General features: G+C 39.2%; 2 protein-coding genes across 2 annotated transcripts; both read right to left on the bottom strand.

The window, feature by feature from the left end:
* Positions 1-750: 750 nt before the first annotated feature.
* LOC134801080 (tetraspanin-33-like) lies at positions 751-7,355 on the bottom strand. Its single transcript, XM_063773601.1, has 6 exons — positions 7,101-7,355; positions 4,567-4,641; positions 3,528-3,656; positions 2,591-2,764; positions 1,440-1,619; positions 751-959 (listed from the first exon to the last, which is right to left on the bottom strand). The coding sequence occupies exons 1-6, from the start codon at positions 7,182-7,184 to the stop codon at positions 780-782; spliced, it is 822 nt and encodes a 273-aa protein (XP_063629671.1). The 5' UTR covers positions 7,185-7,355; the 3' UTR covers positions 751-779.
* Positions 7,356-8,926: 1,571 nt separating this feature from the next.
* On the bottom strand, positions 8,927-25,817 carry LOC134801356 (lactase/phlorizin hydrolase-like). Its single transcript, XM_063773896.1, has 12 exons — positions 25,769-25,817; positions 25,063-25,181; positions 23,615-24,285; positions 22,875-23,180; positions 22,041-22,285; positions 20,890-21,047; positions 16,535-16,625; positions 12,690-12,808; positions 11,229-11,899; positions 10,599-10,904; positions 9,871-10,109; positions 8,927-9,131 (listed from the first exon to the last, which is right to left on the bottom strand). Exons 1-12 carry the CDS (start codon positions 25,789-25,791, stop codon positions 8,972-8,974), a joined length of 3,108 nt encoding a protein of 1,035 aa, XP_063629966.1. The 5' UTR covers positions 25,792-25,817; the 3' UTR covers positions 8,927-8,971.
* Between the last annotated feature and the right edge of the window lie 191 nt (positions 25,818-26,008).

The raw sequence follows: 26,008 nt of genomic DNA, 5'->3' as shown, positions 1-26,008 counted from the left end.
AAATACTTACACAAATGACACATTTTATTTTACCTTCTTCTTCTGCCCCAATAATGCTTCAAAAAACGACATAATAATAGATATTTTTTACTAAATTTACCTGGATTTCTGCAGCTCCATCTGTCCCTCTAAAGTCTTGGCCAGGTATATGACGAACAGCTGTGACAGGGCTACCCCCAGGGCCACGGATGCTATAGTGTATAAGTTACGTTCCATCCACACTTGTACACATTTACCTGGATTTCTGCAGCTCGATCTGTCCCTCTTAAAGTCTTGGCCAGGTAGATGACGAACAGCTGTGACAGGGCTACCCCCAGGGCCACGGATGCTATAGTGTATAAGTTACGTTCCATCCACACTTGTACACATTTACCTGGATTTCTGCAGCTCGATCTGTCCCTCTTAAAGTCTTGGCCAGGTAGATGACGAACAGCTGTGACAGGGCTACCCCCAGGGCCACGGACGCTATAGTGTATAAGTTACGTTCCATCCACACTTGTACACATTTACCTGGATTTCTGCAGCTCGATCTGTCCCTCTTAAAGTCTTGGCCAGGTAGATGACGAACAGCTGCGACAGGGCTACCCCCAGGGCCACGGACGCTATAGTGTATAAGTTACGTTCCATCCACACTTGTACACATTTACCTGGATTTCTGCAGCTCGATCTGTCCCTCTAAAGTCTTGGCCAGGTAGATGACGAACAGCTGTGACAGGGCTACCCCCGGGGCCACGGACGCTATAGTGTATAAGTTACGTTCCATCCACACTTGTACACATTTACCTGGATTTCTGCAGCTCGATCTGTCCCTCTAAAGTCTTGGCCAGGTAGATGACGAACAGCTGTGACAGGGCTACCCCTAGTGCCACGGATGCTATAGTGTATAGGTTCCGTTCCATCCAGGAGCGAACTATTTCTATGCAACCGCTTGTCCAGACGCGCTTGCTGGCTTCAGCCACCTGGAATGATGAGGTTTTGAATAAGTTTTTGGAATTTTTCTAATGTATTTGTTGGAAAACGATTAACTGAGAGATTAGTATTATAGTTTTGGGGTCCCAATACCTTGAACGGTAACTTAAATTATTGTAATAAGTTATTACTATTTTTTGCAATTACTAGTAATATAAAATTATTTCGAAACAACGAATCTGAACTATCTAATGTAATGAAATATTTTTGTAAAGTTCTGTTCAGTTTAACTGATTGAATGCAATGGGTCCCATTCCCATATAGACATTTGATCCTCAAAACTGACCTGATCGACTAATGCCATTGATAAAAACTTGTCATCCTGCCTGTTATTGTTGTTGTCCTATGGCACCCCAGAGGTGCAAAAGGCCTTCATAAGCTCGCGCCACGCCTTCCTATCTTCAGCGACCCTTCTGGCCTCGCTCCAGCTCAACCCGACCGCTCGTGGTTCATTTGTGACGGATACTTACCGGATAGTTCTGAGCCCCATATCCGCACATGATGTTGACGAGCCCCGAGGCAATGTCCGTGGCGTTGATGCAGCACGAGAACGGAACCCCGCACCGCTCCACGGACGGCGACGAACAGTTGAAGTACTCGTTCTTCGACCAGTCCATGTAGCCGTCGGAGGTGAGGCCGCAGCAGTGGAACTGAAAAGATATGGTTGTCTGTAAAGTCGGTTTACGGACGATAATTTTGCGTGATAACGTCATAAGAAAACGTGGTCGTAACGTTACCATGGAGATATATCCACAACGTGACACTTTTTCTACCGGTGTTCACCGATTTATAAGACGTTATCACGTCAAAAATATGTTTGAAAAACTTGAAACAAGACTAAAAAATCTCCTCGTTTGAATTGAATTTGGAGCAACAGGCGGTCTGAGCACTAAGAAGCTATTTCTTCGAGACAAGGTTTAATCTGATAGTAGAGCCGTACATTTTGGTGCCGTGACCAGGATTTTAACACGAACGTGGGCACAAACGTGTACGAACTGTTACTTTTAAAACAATACAATACCACAGTGTAAAAAGTAACAGTCGACTGACGCCTTTGATGTTTGCGTGAATGCCGACACCGCACAAGAACACAGTAGGGTTGTCAACTTGTCACAGATCAACACAAACATACCAAACATTTCAAATAAGACACGCTAGCCCTGTAGGTAGTACCGAGCTACTAACAACGGCGATGTATACAGCTCGGGTGCGCGCGACCCACTCTTCGCCCCGCGCACCCCGCACGTTTGCCCTGTCTATACGGCTTCGTCTTCTGGTTTTATAAACAGTTACAACACAACAGAAGCCTCCTTCAGCTTACTGTAGGGCTTATAGTCTGTATCTTTAGGTATCTAAATAAAAGTAAACAAAATCTACCCTCAAATGGCTCCTTAAGCCAGTTGAGGGTAGGTGAAAACATAACATGATCAAATAAAGTAGGTTAAAGTCAGGTCGTTCAGTGACAGATCCAGGTGGTATTGTATTTGGTTGGTTAACCAATAAATGTTATAACTACCCGAAAATGTACAAATTATTTGTTTACTTTTATTTAAATACCTAAAGATACAGAGTATAGTCAATTTGTGTAAGGGTGCCCTATAATTATTTATTTAATACTCACATCGCTCTGTGCGAAGTCAATGAAGTTCTGCAAATCAGGGTCATCTCTATACGCGTGAAGTACGCGCTCCGTGAAGCCGATCTCGAGGAAGCCGTGGAGCGAGCGCGGGAACGCGAAGCCGCAGACGGCGCCGCCCATCTCCACGAGGAACAGGATTAGAAGGCAGAGGGAGTACTGGAAACGGACCAATTTCAGTTAATTTCTGTACTGAGCCATAGAGAAAAAAAGACATACTTAGAGTGCTCGTTCCATACATCAGTTTTGGTATGTAAACGACTATTATTTTCGTAGTCGACATCTAGCATCGAGTAGCGGAATTATCAGTACTGCTACTTGACAATAGATGTTCCGACGACCGAAAAGTCTAATGCTCAACAATTTTCAACTAACATTATAACCGGATTTACCAGAACTCTATTTTCAACTCCTTCTGCTTATAATATTAGTTGTAAATTGTTGTTCAATACAATTTTCGTGAATCGCGACACTCGAAGCATCGTATCAAGTAGCGGTACTGAGAATTCCGCTACTCGATACTAGATGTCGACTATGAAAATAATAGTCGTTTTGGTATCAAAATTGATGTTTTGGTACCAAAACCGATCTATGAGCACTCTATGCTTACTATATTTCTCTATGACTGAGCAGAGCCTGCCAAGCTAAAGTTGCAACATGGATGAATAAAAGAAGATTGTCAATTTATATAAAAGTCACGTACTTTCCACATTCCGGTTAATACCAAATGGCGTCACTAACGCAGCAGGTCTCAGTTCCATACATTTTTTTGGCATTTAGACTTCTTATCAAAATAACTCAACTTCCGTTCAATAGATGGCGTGACATGACACTATCCGTCTACGTGTTTTATTCGTCCATTGTTTTTTAGAAAACACGATTAGGAAACGCGCTAAGATAGATGCTTTACAGAAGTACTCACAAATTTGAGCAGGCAAGTATTTTCTCTCAAGGCACCGACGCAGCCCGCGAAGCTGACGACGAACACCACGGCCCCGAGCAGCGCGAGTAACAGGCTGATATTCAGCATAACGTCGTATACCGTGTCCAACTGGAAATGTTAACGTAAATAATTGACTGTCAACCCGTAGGTCGCCCTGGAGGTTCAAAGCCTCAATGAGGCTTTTGAGGGTTGCGGACCCCACAAAAAAACAACACAGGTTACAAAAAGTGTACCTACGGTAGGATGTTGCTGGTATAATGTTGAAAGCTACCCAGCACAAGGGGGTGTGATAAAAAATTTTTATGCCAAATAATATAATGGTGTTTTAACGTTAGTTTGTGATTGACAGATTTTAAAATTTTCATCCTCTACCTTAACAAATTAAAGTCGTTACACATAAAATTTGCGTAAATTTATATTTGTCAAACACATTGGTCAACCACAAAACATCAATACTTAAAACTAAGAAATATTAAACAATCGGGTCATGTGTGACTAAAGAGAGTAGAAACCTGAAATTAAAATATACTACACACTAGAGATGCACCGGATATTCGGTTACTATCCGGTATCCGGCCTATCCGGCCACTATTTTAATACCCGCCGGATACCGGATAGTGACCTACTATCCGGCCAGATACCGGATAGTAAAATTGCTTGATTTCGGAGTAAACAAATTGGATCTAAGAAGCAGTCACGGTCATAATCGTACCCGTTTATTATTTAAAAACAATTTAAACATTCCACTCACTTGCATGCGCACTCATTTAGAACCCAGAAATGAGTCCGCGCGAACGTTAACTACGAAACAGGTCAAAACCTGCACAATACGCATTTGAAAAACCGAAAATTAGGTATAGTTCCCCCGGCCGAATATTCGGCAGCCGGATACCGAATATTCGGCCGATGGTCAGGCGGAATATCCGGTATCCGGCCAAACAACTATCCGTTGCATCTCTACTACACACACGTACAATGTTGCCTATAGTGGTTAGATAAAATGAAACATATAACACACCTTTATGAGTCCCGTAGCCTGCCATTTGTCCAGGAATGCATATAAGCCTACAGCTATCAGTAGTCCTCCTAGCAACTGTAAAAAAAAAATTGCAACTAATGACATTTAATGATGATCAATAGAATTAATTTTGAAACAACCATAAGTCCAGCAAAGTGTTTGACAACTATCTAATAATAAATACATAATTTATAAGCTGTTAACACCATATCCTTTCTTGTAGTAAACATGAAAGGTTACTTAATGGTGATAAATTAATAAAATAAAATAAAATAAAAATAGCCTTTAATACTGAAGTTTTGTAACATTAATACTCTATCTACTTAAAAAATATACCTTATCACTATGAGGCCTATGTTGGTGATAAATTGGTAATAGAAAAAAAACCGGGCAAGTGCGAGTCGGACTCGCGCACGAAGGGTTCCGTACCATAATGCAAAAAACGGCAAAAAAAGACGGTCACCCATCCAAGTACTGACCCCGCCCGACGTTGCTTAACTTCGGTAATAAATCACGTTTGTTGTATGGGAGCCCCACTTAAATCTTTATTTTATTCTGTTTTTAGTATTTGTTGTTATAGCGGCAACAGAAATACATCATCTGTGAAAATTTCAACTGTCTAGCTATCACGGTTCGTGAGATACAGCCTGGTGACAGACGGACGGACGGACGGACGGACAGCGGAGTCTTAGTAATAGGGTCCCGTTTTACCCTTTGGGTACGGAACCCTAAAAATGGGCATTTGTTATTATTATTATTGCGAGCCTATTGTGTCTCACTGTTGGTCAAAGGCCTTCCCCCTCTTTTTCCACTTGCCATTATTTAGAGCCATAGTTCATAAAAATTTACATCATCAATACAGGGAAATATTTGTCACATTACTTTGTACCTACATATGATTTAAAATTAAGTTGAATTATGTGACCTAATATTCCCAAGCATTTCTTGGAAATATCCTGAATGTAAACAGATTCTATTGAACAAATAATTAAATTACTTAACCCTTTATACAGTGACGGATTTGCCATAGGGCTTGAGTAGGCCCAGGCCTAGGGAGGCTAGATATTAGGTGCGGCATTCTATATAGAAAGGTGCCGCCACTGTCTTTATATTTAAAGTTGTAAACATTTTATAGTTCTGCTTTATTACCCAGAAAGAAAAGGCTTATAATTAGGGATGTACCGACTAGTCGGGGAAAGCCGACTATCCGGCCACATTTGTAGTCGGCGATTAGTCGGCGACTAGTCGGCAAAAATGGCCAATTAGTCGGCACTTTATTAGTGACAGAAAAACAGAAAAAAAAGAAATCAACAGTCGATATGGTAACATATGTTTTATGTCTATTTTACTAAAATACCTATACCGGGTGCATATGAAAACTTTTGTTCATATAATTGACCGTTTGATCGTTATCGTATGTTGGTGGGCTGGTGTTTTCTTCTACAGGTCGATCTCAACTGATTCTCGTGTAATTTCATGTGCAAGTTCGATAATTTTTTTTTTATTATTATTCAGTTTTTGTTTTTTTTAATGGTGGAGCCATGAGAAACTATTAATGTTATTGCAAAATTTAGAGACACGTTCAGTTTGGAAATATCTCCTGCAAGCTGCACCTGTACCAGCGTCTTTGGGCCTAAATTGTATAATTGTGTTCCAGTCGATATTAAAAACTCCACTAGTGAGGTAGTTTTCACAAAAAAGTTAAAGAGCTTGCTCAGTGAACTTGCATGTTATAATATCAATTAATTTATACTATGAGAATGTTCCGAATGTTAATTAATTAATATGATACCTATGTAATCCAATATGTAAATTATGTACCTGCCTAAATGTATGACGTGTAAAAGCATTGTATCTGTTTTACCAATAAATAATCTGAATCTGACGGTCTGCAAAACTATTGTTTTTCACCTGAACTTATACAAAACTAATGATCTGGCCGACTAGCTGACTAGTTGGCCGACTAATCGGCCATTCGAGCGCCGATTAGTCGGCTAGTCGGCCAAATCAATAGTCGGTACATCACTACTTATAATGAAATTTGAACAGGGATTTAAATAATTACTTCCTCAACATAAATTATGTAAAAATCATTTTATATTCCCAAGCAAGGAAAAGTGAGTTTTTTAAAAGGTTCATTGGGTACTTGTAGTACTAAGAATACAAGTATTAATAAGCCAAGCCAATGGCCACTTAAGTTAAATTGAATGCAAGAATATAGGTATTTAATACTTTTTAAATTTATTAAATAGCAACAAGTCAAGGACAGTTTTAAATCAATGCAAATAACAATTCGTGACCACTACTGAGATAACCGCAGCGGAAACAGATAGTCGCGGTTACGTTCGGTTATACATTTCAATTCAATGTTAACCCAACACCCGTCTGGGAAAAAATGATTCACCGTGTACACAATACAACAATAGACCCACACACAACCGAGGAACTCTTTTCTAATGAATGTAATCAGATAACTATCATTCCAATTACTTTATATAGTTAATTATCACAAAGGATTATTAGCAAAAACTCACCCAAAATACAAAATTCAGCACAAAAATCATATACTTCACACATCCACTAACGTAAGTAAAGTTTGGTCCCCTTCGACGCTGCATGATTATTTTTTTACGTCATATAAATGATAATAAAAATAATTTGGGGTTGAAAAAATGCTACTGGGGTTTACTATTTACAATAACATAAATATAAATAATCCATTGATGAGTAATTCTGTCTCGCCAACCACAACGTCCGTTCGATTATTTTATTGCTTTGACAGATGAGCATAGACTAGACACCACATATTTTTTAATTTACTGTGTGACCAGTACAAATAAATCTAAAGGGTTCTGTACACTCGTATTCTAACGTCAATTAGAGTCTGGCTTGGTCTGGCTAGCCAAAAATTGTTAACAGATATTTCGTTGTTGTATCACCAATTAATTGTCTATGATTTAAAAAAAAAGCTAAAAGTCAGTTGTCAATTTATGTCATTCATTCAAATGGTTTGCGGTTTATAAGGGGTTTATTCCACGTTTATTCTAAATAATATTATTAATAATGTCTATACTGAGTGAGGTTCGCAAACTATTATTTAAGCTCGTAAATAATTACGACAATGTGCGAAGTCGACGTGTAGCGTTGTATAACGAAAAACTGCAATGTTTACAACTCCTAAACAAATGTAAACAAATTAGGAGGTTGGTGCTCTATAAATATTTTGATACTTAGCATTTAGCATATTTGGCATAGTACTGTATTTTTTTTTGCTGATGGATTAATATTACGGTAATATCGAGCTTGGTCTTATTTACACTACATTTCATTTTTCACCTTGTGACAATGGTAGCTATATGGTGAGAAAGTGTTAACATATGTGTTTATCGTTGACTGTACTTTACATAGTGGTAGAAATTATGTGAGCTGACTTTGAGTGCACGTCAACGTATAGGTATTTAACTTATATCCTTAGGTACCTTACGTGTGCACAGAAAAACAAAAATATTTTCTAGTACCAAAACTATAATTCCTACTACACAAAGTGTGACCAGCCCAAGATTTTTTGAATTTCCCGCCAAACATTTGTGTAATATTTCAGTAGCCAGACTCTATAGTTGGTCAAACCAATTTGTCTGTCAGTAAGAACCAGGGAAACTATACTCATCCTTTTCTTTTGGGTGCTAATACTAGTGTAAGACAAAGATAGTATGATTCTCTCTGTCTATGATTGAAATGAGACAGTCCTTTCACAAACTATATCAATCACCTACAATGTATACTCTGGCAAACCAATTATGTCAGCAAAAAAGGGCGGCAAATTTGAAAAGTATATTGATCCCCCTTACAAATATTTAATTTTGCCCCCTTTTCTATTGAAAACGTTGGCTTGCCAGAGTATATTATTTTACTGTATAAAATGCATTTTTGAGGACCTTTGGCGAAAATTGAAATTTTGTTGAAAACGTTGGCTTGCCAAAGTATAATATTATTTTACTGTATAAAATGCATTTCTGAGGACCTTTGGCGAAAATTGAAATTTTGTTATCCAATCGCTCTTGCTTATGCAAACGAAAGAAAGGCAAATGGACGAACAAACGAACGAAGGATAGAGAGGCAAATATACGAACAAACGGACGTTGTGTGTGTTTACAAGTGTAGGTACTTGAAATTTACATGTAGCCTCAAACCCACAGTGGGCAGCAGTGTTCATAAGTAGGTCATCATCTTCCTCGCGTTATCCCGGCATTTTGGCACTCATAGGAGCCTGGGGTCCGCTTGGCATCGAATCCCGAGAATTGGCGTAGCCACTAGTATTTTACAGGTATGTAAAATAGGTAATAAAATTAAAACAAATAAATCTTATAAATAAATTTAATATTCCTTCAACGTAGTCAAGTTGTCATTAATGTCCTTCATCTATGCTGATATTGAGATTTTCTGGTTCGTAGTCAGGGTCGATCACTCTGTTGGCGATGATGTGCTTGTAGACCAGCGCGGATTTGCGCGCCGTTCGCGTCCTCTCGGCCGATTCGAAGTCCACCTCGTAAAGACCAAAACGCTCTCTGTGGAAACAATTATAAGTTTTACAGATCGCCAATGTCTACCGAAGTTCGCAAATTACGGGCATTATATTCTCTGTCATTCTAATTAAGCCTTAATTGGAGTGAAAGAGAAAGAAGCCCGCAATTTGCGTAGGCCCTCAGGTTGATTAAATATTACGAAGCCAGTGTTGGTCACAACTCGCCAGTTTGATTTCTGGGTTGCAAGCTCCTCGCACATCTCACTTGATATCTGGGCTATAACCGCGAAAATCGAAGTTCGCAAATTGCGGGCATTTCTCTCTGTCTTTCTAATTACGCCTTCATTGGAGTAAAAGAGAAAGATCCCCGCAATTTGCGAATTTCGGTTTTCGCGGTAGCCCCTCTGCTCTAGGGGTTATTACAAACAGTCCTTCTTCAGGACTCTTTCTGTCAAGAAGGGCAGAAACAGAAAAATATATGTGTCCTGTTCTCTGTCCCTCATAATAACAGCAAGACAGCACAAAGTGTCCAAATTTCTCCGGTGGAAGAATACCTAGATGTAACCCTTTTCTCTAATTTTTTTATGTTTTGACAGAAAGTTTCCAAAATTGCGAAAAATTTCACATTTTGTAAGTTCTCGTAGATTACTTACAACTTCCTGTGGGAAGCACAATTTCCTCCTTCCTAAATGAAAACTTGTTTTATTTCATGTGATATTTTCCGGAATATTTTGAGATTTTTTACCCAAACTTTCCTCGACGTGCACATGCACATTACTTACGTGTATCCCTCCATCCACTCAAAATTGTCCATTAAACTCCAGGCCATGTATCCCTTTAGCTGGACTCCCTCATCCAGCACATCCAGCAGGTCGGCCAGCGCGGCTCTGTAGTACCGGACACGATCATCGTCCTGCAGACCGCCGTGTGATGACCATCCGTTCTCCGTCACGTAGATCTCTGGGCTGCTGTATCTCTTGTGTACGTCGGTTAAGGCGTTGTATAAGCTGCGGGGAGCTTGCTGTTGAAAAATGTTCTTGATTAGATTGCCTTTCTACCATGAAAGAATTAAGGAGGAATATTGAGGAGGAGTTTACCTACTGCAATGAGGTTCGTGACTCTCCTGTGTGTCCCAAAGTTGGGAGCTTTCGGGGTATCCACTCCCTTTCTTTTCTTGTTATAAGATAAAATCATTGCTGGATGCATAATCGCAGACACACAGTTCACTCTTCCTCAAGTTTTATAAACTTAAAAATAGGTTCTGTCTCTATGTAGTCTGACAAATAAGAGTAGATATTAGAAAGTGGCAATACTGTAGTGTCGACCCGTTTTCTTTTCTAGATTGATTTGAAATGGACGACACTCCAGTATAGCCACTTTTAATTTCTACTCATTTTTTTCAGATTGTAGCTTTTGGGTGTAGGTCGTGTGCTCAAGAGAACAATCCATTTTTAATCGGAACAAGAACGTACTGTTCCTTTTCTTAACAGTTTATAAAGTACAGACTTACATTTAACCAGACAGACGCTGACTTGGGCCATTCGTCCGGCACAAACATGCCTGCATCCGCGTCATCCATCTGCCCCGGCACAGGATGTTCTTCTTTATAATCACTAGCTGACACCAAAATGGATGTGTAGTGATTAACACCATAGAAGTCCGAAGCGCCTTTCACGAGGGCTATCTCTTCCTCAGTCAACTCTGGAAGACGAGACCTGGGGTAGCCCTGTTCCTTGCTTTTTGCTGCGACGCGCTCAGTCAACTCCTTGGGGAAGCCACCTTGCTCGGAGAAAATGGGCTCGGCGTATATAACCCACTGAAAAGGATTAGGAATAAACTCTTGTTTCGAATTTTCCATCAGGACACATTTTTATAGAAGCGGCAATTTGTTTATGGCATTTTATAAAGGCACCTGCAGCCTATTGATTAAAAATGCCTCTCCAAACAAGACTATACTTTTATTCTAGCAGATTCGCCAATATTTAGTCCTTGAATAAGATAAGAGAAACGTCGATTACAGTAAAATTAAAATCTTTTCAGAAATTGTAGGCAGAATTAGGTCAAGTTTTGTGCTTTTTGAAAATCAATTACCTACTAAACTAACTTTGCTTATTCTACTTCATTTTGACTAAAAACTTACCTGTGATTGCGCCAAAAGTTCAGCAGCCGCTTTATCCTCCTCAGAATCCGTCATCGGAGCGAAATAGTTAGTGCTGATCGTGATACCACACTGCCCACCCTGGCTGGGCTTGAAGTCATTATTGTACGCATGGTACGCCTTCGCGTGAGCCACCACCAAGTGCTTAGCGCACAAGTACTCCCCTATACCAGTAGCATTCAGCTGAGGGGCTTTCGTTGTCCATCCGTAACCTTCATAGCATATCTCTCTAGGCTCATTGAACGTTATCCAATGTTTAACTCGATCACCAAATGCGGCAAATACTACTCTAGCGTAATCCTCAAACCATTCAATGAAGAGGGGATTTGTAAATCCTCCCAACTCTTGAAGTTTCTGAGGCAAATCCCAATGGTACAGCGTTACCATGGGCTTGATGTTATACTTGAGCATTTCATCGATATAGTTGTTGTAGAAATCAACTCCGGCCTGGTTTACTTGGCTGGGGAAGCCGGTGGGCAGGATTCTGGACCAGGACAGGGAGAATCTGTACGCATCTAGACCCAATTCCCTCATCATCTCTACGTCCCGCTTGTAGTTATGGTACGTATCGTCTGCGATGTCACCGTTGGTCTGTTCTTTGATCACGTGCGGCTTGTTGTGGGTCATGTGGTCCCATATGCTTTCTCCTTTGCCTAAAAAAACGCAGTAAGTAAGATAACGTTAGCATTAAACTCAGGGGTGTAGGCATACGATTGACGCAGCTTTCAGTTCTAATAATAAATAAATTCTAATGCCTCTCCTGTATACCTTTGGCCTATTTTATAAAGCTACAAGTTACAATTTACAAGCGGAAGTCTCGTTCTAACACATAGGGTTAGAAAGAGACTTCCGCTTGTAAATTGTAACTTGTAGCTTTATAAAATAGGCCACTTGAGTCTATACTTTAGATCACCGGGGGGTTTCATCCTTACTCTACTTATTTGAAACTTTTCTCTTAGACATAATAAGAGCGTTATAATAAGCATACGTCGCTCTCCAGCGGGCAGTTTGGGGGCATGTCGGTAAGGTTTACAAAAAAAAACATCTTAACTTACGAGCTCGGAGTAATTAACAATGGAGCCGCCATTAACAGGCTTTCCCCTCTGTCGAAAAAAGGCGGCCAATGGTCAACCACATGTCAACCATATTTATGGACTGACGTTTATCTGACATGACGTACCTATACATTTGATGTGCCCCTCCCCCGCAAAAAACGGCAGACTATTATGTACCGAAAATTTTAGACATGGCGTCTCCGTTGGTTATATCCTCTAAGCTTACGAGTATATGTACCTACTTAGTATTTGTAATATACCAGTTATCATGTATCAATCTTAAATATGTAAATACTCTTTGAATAGTCCCTATGACGGAATTAGCCACATTGACCTTAACGAAATTTCTACTTTCCGTGACTGCCCTCAAAACTTTATTTATTCTTACCATCTTCATTCCAAGCGCCCTCTATCTGGTAGGACGCGGTGGCCGTGCCAAAGAGGAAATCATCGGGAAACCTCCTCTCCTGCTTGACGGATGCGGCATTGCTGCCAAGCACTGCTAAACTGCAATACAATTTATTTTTTTACTGTAAAAATTGTAGGGTCCGAGCGGGATTTGAATTTTTGACAACGTGCAGTGGCGCAAAATTTCAAATAAATTGAAAAGGTCCTCGGAATTTTGAAGAAATTTACACAGGAAAATTTGGAAACTTTCCTATCAGTAACCTTGCTATACCTACCGTAAAATGGGGTGAGTAGGGGTCGCGGGGAGAGTTGGGTTATAATGGGGAGAGAAGGGATGAAAGGGGGGTGAGATGGGATTAAAATGTGGCTACTAAGCTGCTAGTGCTGCTACTAAAATAATGTATTCCAATTTAAAATGGAGCTATAGTAATACTCATAATAAAAAAAAATCGATCCAACAATCTTCCAAAATCACCTTTGTATATGAAAACCCAACTCACCCCAAATACGAGGGACTACGGGGTGAGGTGGGATTTCCTGTTTATCGTCAAAATTATGAAATGGTGACCTACCCAAAATAAAATAAAAACTAAAATACAAACGTCCGGAACACTTATTATATACACCATTCAGTTTGCATAAGTATGTAAAAATAAAATGTTATCGAGGTTTGAATGTCAGTTTTGCACCTACTCACCCCATTTACGGTACGCGTTAAAAACTGTGTAAGAATCTGTAGTGCAGAGGACGTAGGAAATTAGTTGTAACTAGCAATGCACGCACGAGAACTTTCTAAAGTTGCGAAACTTTCGACGTGAGAATTTCTCGGTAACTTCTGAGAGTGTTCTCGAGAACGAGAATTTATTTATTTATCGTAGTTTATACCATGAATATTCACGATAGTTTAGGTGTAGTATCCTTACCCCCAGAAAATTCCGACTTTTGGTCTACCGCTTCCGGTCAGAAAAATGTATGACGGCCCGGCCAAACGGTCAGACCTAGGTGGGGGGTGCTCGACCAAATGTCATAGAGGGCCCCGAGACAAAACAAACTGCATTAAAAAAATCTAAATGGCCGACTTTTTTATTTTATTTTTTCAAGTTGGTCCGAGCGCGCTGAGATTTGGCATGGCGGGAGATAGAGGCCTCTAGATTCCTATGCCAAAAAAATTTTTTTGGAAAAAATCCAAGATGGCGGAACAATAAATTTCCATGTTGCAGAATGTTCTGAGAACATTCTCGAGAACGTTTCTGCTTTTTGGGAATGTTCTGCAATTTGTACATTGCTAGTTCTAACCTGCATAATTAGTAATTACTTATAGACATAGTGCCGAGACAAAGTTACTACCAATAGAGGTTAATTTTATTACTAAGGTTGTAATTGATGTCGTGCATCATACTAAATTAAACTAATTTTACGGTTTAGGTAACTCACGTGTTATTACTAAGTTAGCGCGACATGTTTCAAATCAATGGTTTCACAGACCGATAACAGCTGTGCAAGTTAGGGAAAGTTTTAAAAAAGTTAGCAACATTCTGAAAATTCAAAATGGAAACTTTCTTTTAAAGGAAGCTCCAATTTCGGAAACGGACAATTTCGTTCTCAAAACAAAAAAAAAATGGGTAATGCGACGCTACCGCGAAACACGAAATTCGCAAATTGCGGGGATCTGTCTCTTAAGCCCCCTCCAGACTATGCCCGTGAATCGCGAGCGAAGCCGCGAACGCGAATGTGGAGTCGATTTCGCTGTCTGCGAAAATCGACGCCACACTCGCGTTCGCGGCTTCGCAACGCGATTCGCGCACGAGTGTGGAGGGGGCTTTACTCCAATGAAGGCGTAATTAGAGTGACAGACAAAAATGCCCGCAATTTGCGAACTTCGATTTTTGCGGTAGCGCCTTTGTACCCCTAGTGTAAATTTCATTCGAAGGCGTGACGTGTACGTGTTTGCGATAAGTGTCATTTTGTATGTCCCGCTTGGCGCGCTGTTCAAAAACATGAGAAAATATTTATTCCATCGTACTAGCTCGAAAAATAACTTAATTCATGCAGGCGTAACTGAAGGACAAAGGCCTATATTGTTCCCGCGGGAGTTATGGATTGTAAAAAAAAGCTATTACTCCCTAGGAGTTATAGCTTTTTTTTTAAATGATGTCACTAATTCATACGAACCATTTAGGTTAGGGCTTATGCACAAATCACGCGAGGTTCGATAGAGAGGGGGGATAACGAAAAAATCACGATAGATGATCACGTTAGGGGAGGGGGGGTATAACCTCAGACACCTCACGTGTATTTTTCTACAGTGGACGAAACTAAGAAAAAAAACCTACCACATGAGTAGATAAATAAATAAATGAATGAATGAATGAATGAATGAATGAATGAATGAATGAATGAATGAATGAATGAATGAATGAATGAACGAATGAATGAATGAATGAATAAATAAATAAATAAATCTTCACTCTGCACTTCAAAATAGCGAGTCTATTTAATGAAAATAGAACAATAAACTAGATTTTCTATATACAATACTATTTATCTTAAAATTAGGTCGAATGAAAAAATTTCAAAAAAATACACGTGAGGTTGTGTGGGGGAGGGGGGTAGCCAAAAACCTCACCAAATATCACCAAGGGGGAGGGGGTCAAAAAGTAGCCGAAAACACCTCGCGTGATTTGTGCACAACCCCTTAAATAATCAAAATACTTTGTTTTTCTACTAGTCGACTGTAATTCTTCAATTAAGATTTCTTATACCAAACTGCAATTGGGTATTTTTAATGTCCCAACTCAACTATAATATTCATTTCGATACAGTTTAGTCAACTATAATGAAATTGCCCAAACACAGCTCGCCGCGATCAAGAGAACGAAACAAAAACTCAAATAGCTCAAATGAATTATTTATTTTAGGTTGTATAGTAGAAAAAATTGCTTCATAAGTCAGAAACGCGCATGTGACACCCTTAATATAGCAACATCCATAGACTACGAAAACCACTTAGCGTTGCTTGTTAGTCTCCATAGGCTACGGTGGCCAAAATCGAGAAAACAACTGTCTAAAAGTTGAATTTAGCGCGAAGCAAGTACCAGGGCCTCATGAGTTACGAGAAGGTGTTGGTGACCAACCCGCCGTGGGGCGCGGGCCGGCCGGGTCACGTACCAGAATGAAGGAATCGCAGCTGTTCGCGAATCTTAGGTGTATACTTTTGTTTTGTAAGTACTAAAGTACTAGTTTAAAGTATTATTATTGTTGACGCGTAGAAAAAGTATTGTATACAATAGTGATATAATCAAGCTTTTCAATCTCGTACCTTACTTAGACAACTCAGCAAGCTTCGTTGTCTAACTAAACACGGTACTCGACTGAAAAGCTCTCCATTATATCACGATTGTATAAAATACTATTAAAGTAAAGGTATAAAGGAGTTTTACTTTTAAAATACCGACGTTTATTATTCAATATTTACGTTTATTCTTAAAAATATTTAATTTGATTAATTTAATAGCCTTTTAAAATATTTTTACACAATTTTAATTGTGGCTGAATGTCGATGGGCCTTCGATGTTTGAAATGTCATCGTATTTAAGAATGATTTCGCTAATTTAGTTTTTTCTTCGCAACTGTGATGAAAAACATGTGTAGGTAATTCCGGGGGTAAGAATTACTCGAGTCTTTAATTCTCCAACCTACGGCTGTCGACAATATAATAGATTCTCATACAATATTCCACTGTGACCAATATTCCCCACGATGCACAATGTACTATTTATAGGCACAGAGACCTATTAATATTGTTATAAGTATTATTATTTTTACCTTAAAAGGACGAGTAGCTGCATGGCTGCCGTCAGCAAACAACGTTTAGATAAAGTGCCACCTATTCTTATATATTGAGTGGCTGCCCATACTAGATCGAGTGGATAGTATCTATTACAGTGGTTCTTAACCTTTTCAGTCCGGTCACCCCTATGACTAACTAGGGAACCTGATCTTACCCCTCCTCTCAATGGTAATAAAAAATAAAACGTGTACGTTTGTTGTATTGTTATATTAGGTTAGATTATTACCCCCGTATAATACCAGTTTTACCCCCACGAGGGTAATTACCCCCAGGTTAGGAACCACTGATCTATTATCTACTTATCTTATATGTTGTCTTGTTGTTGTGTATGTTGTGTCAGGTTATTCTCGCACGCAAAGTATACCTTAACCAGCCTTAACTAAGATGAAAGAAAATACAAAAATAATACGAAAGTAAATTATTTATGGTACCGGTGTAATAAATTACACCGTTAGAACGTTTTTATTTAAACAATTTCGTAATTCTGAGTAGGTATAAATAACTTAAAACCATCTATATTTTCTCGTGCAAAGAGGAAACGCCAGCAGCGTGCTAGGTACATTTAGCCGGGTGCCTATGGCCTAATAGCATATAATACCCTTAATTTTTATATTTACCTAGTTATAAGTTTGTAAATTTCTGTACCTACTTACATTTCATTATTGAATAAATTTTAGTTTATCTATATTTTTAGAATAAAATGGAATGAGATGTCCTTTCCCGGGCCTCGACTCCACTCAACTCTCCGTCTGTCCATACCCATCGTAGTGGAAGCCGTACGAGCCCAATTTTAAAGAAAAACCGCGAATCGATGTACAATTTAGCCGTTTGGCACACGCATACTAGAGGTCAAAACAAAATTTTTGCCCGCTGTTCTTAGAAAAAAATCCCTTAGGAGGGGAGTGCTGAGTAATTTTTTCCTTAGAGGACTTATGGAACTGTACTGCAGATACGAAGATTTTTTTTTGGGAACTGTGGGTCAAAGAATTTGTTTTGACCTCTAGTATGCGTGTACCAAACGGGTAAACTGTAGGTACATCGATTTGCGATTTTTTATGCGTATAGCTTACACTATCTAAATCGGTTCCTCGGTTTAAGCGTGAAGAGGTGTCATAAGACAGACATACAAGTACTTACGCATAATTTATGTATACTTAACTAATTTGAGGAAGTATAATATCTAAAGATTAATATTTAAAATTAAACTGGTTTATTAACATATTATACCCACCTATGTAATTTATTACAGAATTTATCTTGTTTGTACAAACACGAACATCTCCTTTACAAGGGGGCAAAGTTGTTGTTTAACCGATCGTGCTAAATACCCGAGCAAACGAAAGATTCCAAAATTGAACCACGAGATTCGTTAGCGGTTCGAAAAGTGGAATCTTGGGCGTCGCTTGGGCGCTTTCAAGGCACGAGTGTTAAAGAACAAAACAAAAGATTTCGATAGGGTGACGAACGTTCGCGTTTGCGTTGTCTATTTTTGTATGGGATTTTGAACAGCGCGCCAAGCGGGATGTTTTGGAAACTCAAAATCCCATACAAAATGACACTTAACGTGTACCGCGTACGTCACGTCATCCCATACAAAACGAATCGCGTCGCGTCACGCTATCGAATTAAATTTACACTCAATTGTTACACAGAAGAGGCGATTGTGTTGTATAACTTGTATGTAGGTAGGTACTGAATTTTTGGAAATATTCAGATCGTGTGAGATGTGATGTGCCTAAAAAAATTTTCAGACAATTACAGTCCATAGTTCTTAGTATTAACTTACAGGCTATGTTACATTACATTATGTTACATTTTATAAAACTGTTTTTGTAAAGTGTTGTGTACCGTAGCGTATAAGTTAACTCTAAATTGTACAGTGATTTGGTTTATACTGTCAGACTGTATACATTTTGTTTGAATAAATAAAATAAAATAAAAAATAAATTACGAGTGAATTGCAAAAAATCTGTACGTAACTAAGCGCAGTTAAGAAGCTGTGTGTGTGTGAGTTGTGTGTGTCTTAATTGATTCATTTGTGTTACGAAAATTAACTATGTATGTAAATTGTATTGTATTTATCGCACTTAATTCGTACACATTAGGTATGTCTAAGTCTATAGCATACGCTAACACACTTGAATTTAAATAGAAATGGCTTAACTGTCGTAACACAATGGAATCAATTAACTTTAGACAAATTACAGGTGCTTTTAACTATGTACATTATTTTTGCAATTCACTCTTACAGTACAGTACAATACACTAAATTACATATATTAATGCACCGGGGGCTAAAACAAAGTATCAGTAAAGATAAAAAGATGTTATTTATCACATATATCTATGTATTATATTTCCAGTACGGGTATGATGGACGTTCTTATCTAAGTGACAGCGTGATAAAACGGTGTCCGTCACTCTCTATCCCGCGGTGTTAAAAAGTGACAGTTATTTTATCATGTGGATAAAGCCATCCATAATAATTAGGACGCGAGATTATATCAACCTTATCTTTGACATGTTTAGATAAACTTATGTAAGTATTTTGTTTTGTGTAGGTTAGGTACGTGCTATTATGTAACGGCGGATTATGGTAACACGGAGATAAAAGATAATATTGTGAGAGGGCAGATAGAAATCATTTTCAATGTAATAGATAAGTCTACTCGTAGATAGGTACTCTAGATAAATAAATAAATATAGTCTGTCAAGTCATTTCCGTCAGTAGAAAAAAGCGGCAAATTTAAAAATATGGGCGCGAATAAGGGTAATAGTCCCATAGAAAATTTGAATTTCGCGCCTCTTGCTGCTGACAAACTTGTTTGACCGGCTATAAATATCAGGGGACATCTTACACAGATCAACCTACTTAGCCCCATGCAAACTAAGCAAAGCTTGTACTTTGGCTGCCAGGTGACGATATACATACGTATATAGATAAATACATACTTATATACATAGAAAACACCCATGACTCAGGAACAAATATTAGTGTTCATCACACAAATAAATGCCCTTACCGGGTTTCGAACCCAGGACCATCGGCTTCACAGGCAGGGATGATAAATCAAGCAAGAAAGAGTGCACGTGTCTCCCTAGACTTGCCATTTCTTAGCCAAGTACATGGCACGCCAAAAATAAAAGATGACTCAGTCTAGAACGGGCCGGGTCCGGGCCGAAGCTTTCGACACTTCGTTTTCTTTGACGAGTGATCGGTGATCATGTGATGCTTCCTATAGTAAATTAAAGTTAATGATATATGTATTTGCAAAAATGTAGTGATCAACATAGGTGGACAGTTATTTTATTTGTGTCTGACGCCATGGTCCGTAGTAGGTTTTAAAGTCATATTTTTTATAAACTCGAGTTCTGGTGATGGGATCTATGAGGAACCGAAGGAAATAATCAAATTTTATAGCGTTTTTTCGATTTTATCTAAAAATTAAGCGTTTGCATTCAAATAGTGCTATTTGGTGAAATGGAACTACTCATAAAGACCCGAATGGAAAAGAGTTTTAAAAGTCTTGAGGTAAATTTTATTATAGTTAGAGTTAGACCAAGAGAAGTCTGCAACGATTTTGATATTAGCACACACAGTGCAAGTGTCATTTATATGTCATACCTATCTCATAATTTCATAGAAGTTTGACGTTTAAAATAACACTTGCGCTATCAAAATCGTTGCAGACTTCTCTTGGTCCAACTCTAGGTGTCTAATTGTTATGAGATGCACTATATGGTTGTAAATAATGATGTACCTAAATGTTGTTTCAAACTGTTTTGAGAAATCGGTTTTTTTTTTCTATTAAAAATTATTAACTTAGAAATGAGACGGAATGAGGATAAAATAAAATCTCAAAGTCTATTATAATGTATTATCCCTTTAATAACAAAACTTCCGTGATACTCAGACATATTTTATAATACTTCTTAAAACGGGTCACTAGCCGGGTCCGCACAGAGCGAGCATCCGCGCGATGCAATTTCCTCGCACAAAACGGCCATACAGCCTAGACGTGCCTCGCTGACTCGGCCGAGGCACGTCTACACTGGCCACTGTGTGGACCCGGCTAATCACAATTTTAAGTCGAAAATTCTCTCGTCGACTCTTACTAATTCTCTGCTCTGACTTAAAAAACCCGAGTGACCTGTTTTAACATGTTAAAACATCCATTAAGGTGGTGGTACTAGTACTCGACATGCTAATGCCCAATAGATGACACTCTGCTGTCACCTCTATTGACAATGACTTAAGTTTCAAGATGACATGTACTGGGACCGCGTCGAGCACCAGTACCACCACCTTATCTATTAATTCTCTATCAATGTCCCTCATCGATCTTCATAGTAAATTCTTCAGGGCGGTAGTCGACTGCGACAGCAGTACGTGTGCGTAACACCTCTTTGTAGAAGAAAGCAGACAGCCGGGGAGTGCGCGTCCGTTCGGGGGAAGAGAAGTCTACGGCGTACAGGCCGAAACGCTCACTGTGGACAGAAATATTGTGTTACATGGAAATATTCATGTGTATTCTCTGTGGAATGGGAACATTATATTATGGAAATGAAATTGAAAATAGCTTTTTTATGATACCGCTTGTTCATAATTTGTCATCTTGTAGAAGCTGTAGAGGTGGAAAGCGACACCAGACACTTTAACAATTGGTATCTTACGAGTTTTCAATTTGATTTCCATAACATTGTTCCCATTTCACAGAGAATACACATGAATACAGATGTAGTGCATAATTGATTCATTCGTATTTTCTCGGAAACGTTCGTAATTGTCATGCTAGTTCAGTCAATGTCAGTCAGTACTTTTTGTACCGAGACTGACTGAAATAGCAAGACACGTTCGTAAGTTTCCGTGAAATTACGACGGAAAATTATGCACTACATCTGTATTCATGTGTATTCTTTGTGGAATGAGAACAAATGTTATGGGAATCAAATTGAAAACTCGTTAGCTACCAATTGTTAAAGTGTCTGGTGTCGCTTTCCACCTCTACAATTTCTACAAGACTGTTTTCTGCCACCAAGATTTAAAATAATAATTGTGTTGTATCCTGGTCACGGCACCTACTGTAAAAAGTGTATAGATTATAGAATCTAACGAACTAGACTTGGCAACGAGTATAGTGGCATTTCATACCTTAGTGCTGCCAAGTCGTAGTTTAGTTAGCTTTTACGGAATCTAATATCTTTTGTATCTTTCGAAGTAAAAATGTGCTCTGAAACAGTATTTGAGGCTTCAGCCAAGACAGCTTATCACTAAGATCAGAGAGAGAGAAAGATTTTTTATATATTAGCCTACCTATAGGAGTGACCCACTGCTGGGCAAATGCCTCCCCTCTTTTCCGCCATTTGGTTCTATCCAATGCACACTCCCGCCACTCTTTACAGTGTCAAGGCCGTCCTGCCATCTCCGTTTTGGTCATCTTCGTTGAAAGATAAATTAATTAAATTGGAAAAAAAACTTACGTATATCCCCTCATCCACTCAAAATTATCCAGCAAACTCCAAGCCATATAACCCTTCAGCTTGACCCCCTCATCTATAGCATCCAGCATCTGTTCCATGATGGTAGCGTAATACGTGACCCGGTCTTCATCTATGAGACTAGCGTCGGGAGCGCCGGACCAGCCACTTTCGGTGACGTAGATGTCGGGGTCATTGTAGCGCTGGCGTAGGAGGGTCAGGCAGTTGTAAAGACTGTTGGGGACTAGCTGGAAGGGTATTCAGACTTTAGATATCGCAGAATGTTTAGAAAATAAGTTCATAAGAACTATTATATTATGTAGATTTCGTACATGTAAGATCGTTCACTGCAAACTAGATAGGTACGAAAAAAGTGTTTTTTAGACAATGTTTAAATAATTCATAAAAAAATATAAGTATTCATTTCGTTCAAAATCCGGTGGACAAACCGGAGATAAAAGATTGAAAAACCTATAAACGTTTGTTCTATAATTCTATCTGTAGTGCAAAAAAAGGAGATACGATTCAAAACTTGTCAAAAATCGATGAAAATCTCGGGTAGCCCCTTAACTACATTAAGTTTCCTTTGAATCTTAGTCAAATGTTGAGTTGACTTCAGGTCTCTCTTGTGGTTGTAGTCAAAGTTAAGTGCTATGATGCTTAATTTTACGTTTGAACCTTTACGCAAATAAAAAGAACTCCTTTTCTGTTAACTTTTGTTTGAAAATCTTTGTATGACCCTATAGACCTCTATTGGGGTCATAGAAAAGGAGCCACCTGGCTCCTTCATTTTGAAAGGCTAGTTTGTGCTTTAAGATGGTAATCTTAGATACTTACATAAAACACAGCCCCCTGGCCCTTCAACCACGTCTCATCAACAGTCCATCCAACATCTATATCATCATATATCGACGGCACCGCTTGCGGCGTTTTATACTTCGTCGCTGAAACGATGTTCCCTGAATACTGGTTCAGTCCTAAGAAATCATAAGTGCCTTGGACGTAAACCCTTTCGTCTTCTGTGAAGGACAACATTCGGGAACGAGGGTAACCTTGCTCAGCACTTTTCTTGGCGACTATCTCTGATAATTCTTTGGGGAAACCGCCTTCGGGTAAGTAGATAGGATCGGTGTAAAGCGCCCACTGTAAATAAGGAAAATCCTTTTATATGACAAAGAAATAATGTATATGTAAGTAAATCATTTTGCCTTCATGGGAAATTTCCAAAATGTTCTGAAAAACAATTAGATATAAAGGTAGATTCCATTTTAGTACTGAATATCTCGTCCCCCGTACAAAAAAAAATATGAGAAGTTTTTCGATATGGGAAAATTCGCCATATTAATTGGGGACTTTCCGTCGGCACGTCACTAAGCGTCCTTTGGACCTTTCCACTAACCCAGGCTAACCGGTTAAACCTGGAGTTACCATGGTTACCAGTACAATTTGACACTGGGTTAACGGCTTAACAGCTTAAGCCAGGACAAGTCCCATTTTGTTAGAGCTTGCACCATAGCCCTAACAAAATGGATCTAAAGCAAAAAGTAATCTCTTGTGAAACTGAACAATATTCTTACATAAGCTTGGTTCATCAAATCCACTGCATGTGCGTCCTCTTCCGAATCCGTATCAGGCATATACCATTGCAAATTAATCGCTAACCCGCATCGCCCGCCTTGGGACGGCTTGAAATCATTATTATAGGCATGGTACGCCCTCGCATGACCCATCACTAAATGCTTAGCGCACAGGTATTCTCCTATCCCAGTAGCATTCACTTGAGGTATCTTAGTCACGGACCCATATCCTTGATAGCAAATTTGCATAGGCTCGTTAAAAGTGATCCACAACTTGACTCTGTCTCCGAAAAGGCTGTATGCAACTCTTGCGTAATCTTCAAACCATTCTTCGAATAACGGGTTGGTAAAGCCGCCTAACTCTTGAAGTTTTTGGGGTAAGTCCCAATGGTACAGAGTTACTATGGGTTGGATGTTGTATTTCAGCATTTCGTCGATATAGTTGTTATAAAAGTCGACGCCAGCTTGGTTGATGTGGTTGGGGAAGCCAGAAGGGAGGATTCTGGGCCAGGACAGTGAGAAACGGTAGCAGTCCAAGCCGAGTTCTCTCATAATTTCGACATCCCTCTTGTAGTTGTGGTAGGAGTCAGCGGCCACGTCGCCGTTGCTTTGATCGTCAATGATGGTCGGGTCGCGGTGGGTGTTGTAGTCCCAAATATTTTCGCCTTTGCCTGAAAGGGAAGCAACCGGGTTGTATACTTCTGAGAGAGTTGTGCCCTTATAAAAAAAGAATCAGAGACTTGAATCTACATCATACATGATCATACTAAAATTTCGTGAGATTTGACTTTTTCTTTTTTACTATGTTTGCTGCTACCCTCCCATAGAAAATGGACCAGCCAAAATGTATGAAACAGCCAAATTTTTTTTTCGCTATTTCGGGGTTAGGGGTCATCCATTAATTACGTCACACGAATTTTTAGGTTTTTGGACCCCTCCTCCTCCTTGTCACATTTGGCAAACCCCTCCCCCTGGTGTGACGTCATATTTTTTCAACGAAATCGGCAAATCGAATTAAGTGTTACCATTAATATTTTATAAAAATATTTTTGACAAAAGAAATATTAGTAATTTTATAACCGAATACTGATTAGGAAAGAAAATTAAACGAATAAAAACGATTATCGTTCCAAAAACTTGTTATTTAACTGTACAGCGAATAAAATAATCTAAATACATTTTCGGTTACTGATGAAGTTAAAGTGACGTCACAAAGTTTGTGACTCCCCCTCCCCCTTGTCACATGTCACATTTTCTTGACCCCCTCCCTCCCACTAAACGTGTGATGTAATTAATGGATGACCCCTTAGCCCCATAGTAAAAGTTGCTCAGCAAAATCCCAAAACCTCCCTGGCAACGGGAATGCACTTATTTTTTTGCCACCCTGTATATTATGAATCGATTCTTAAGGAGGAAACTCCAAAAATGTTAGAGTTTGTTTGACTTACCATCTTCATCCCAAGCGCCCTCGATCTGGTACGAAGCGGTGGCAGTGCCGAAGATGAAGTCATCGGGAAACTGGCGCTGCTGCCGCGGAACAGCGCTGGCGGCTGCGATCACCACTACACTGGGAATACAAATATGTAATTACAAGGAATTACGTTTCTACGTCGGTTTATATCATGAACCCACCCGGTACGGTATCCCCTTCGAGGGTTTTGGAAGGGGTATTTGGTAAGGCTTTGCTTACCAAAGCCGTTGCTAACTACAACCCTTTCATTTCGGTTTTTAAGCGCTTCATAATACCTACGGGTAAGCTGATACCCGTTCGATACCCCATCTTCAGGGGGGCCCCGAAGGACAGACAGTAACAGTGAGCAACCGGGTCGAAAATAAAACTTACTTTTGTCTTAAGCGAAAAATGGAGAAAATCGCCTTTTTATACAAACGTAGGTAGTCCTCATTTTCCTCTCTGGATATTAACATTAATGAAAATATTTTCACACAAATTGTTGTGTAACAACCACAGCTAAGTCCCTACATTATATTTTTTTGAATTTTTAATTATTATAAGAGTAAGATAGGAGCATTTAAGAAATTGTATGACATCTGTTTTCCGCTCCTAATTTTTACAATAATCAAGAAATTGAAAAAAGTCATACGTAGGGGCATAGCTATGGCTAATATATATCCGTCAGACCGGGGTGCACCTACCTCAATAGTATAGATAACTTCATCACTGTGCTACAAACAGCCGACTGAAATTGAGATAATCTAACAATTCGTCTTATATACTCATCCCAATCGTTGACTACCAGCATAAATAAAGAATACCTACGTATTAAGGTGCAGTGGCTTCAGACAGCAGACTTATTGAAAAATCGTAGCGCTTTTATAGATTACAACTTACAACAGCAAGAATTGAGGCCTTTCTCTAGTAACTTCATCGATTCG

This window comes from Cydia splendana, chromosome 21 (assembly GCF_910591565.1).
Source record: "Cydia splendana chromosome 21, ilCydSple1.2, whole genome shotgun sequence".
NCBI classification, from domain to species: Eukaryota; Metazoa; Arthropoda; class Insecta; order Lepidoptera; family Tortricidae; genus Cydia; species Cydia splendana.
This window is presented reverse-complemented; position numbering and strand designations above follow the sequence as displayed.

Excerpts from the sequence above, each read along its gene's own strand:
- LOC134801080 (XM_063773601.1), bottom strand. The coding sequence starts at position 7,184 with ATGCAGCGTCGAAGGGGACCAAACTTTACTTACGTTAGTGGATGTGTG. Across the intron at positions 3,657-4,566 it reads AGGCTACGGGACTCATAAAG|TTGGACACGGTATACGACGT; the intron begins GTGTGTTATATG and ends TAACATTTCCAG. Across the intron at positions 960-1,439 it reads ATGGGGCTCAGAACTATCCG|GTGGCTGAAGCCAGCAAGCG; the intron begins GTAAGTATCCGT and ends TCATCATTCCAG.
- LOC134801356 (XM_063773896.1), bottom strand. The coding sequence starts at position 25,791 with ATGAAGTTATCTATACTATTGAG. Across the intron at positions 21,048-22,040 it reads GAGTGGATGAGGGGATATAC|TGAGCGTTTCGGCCTGTACG; the intron begins GTAAGTTTTTTT and ends TTCTGTCCACAG. Across the intron at positions 16,626-20,889 it reads TATGAAGATCGATGAGGGAC|TATGGGCAGCCACTCAATAT; the intron begins ATTGATAGAGAA and ends CACTCGATCTAG.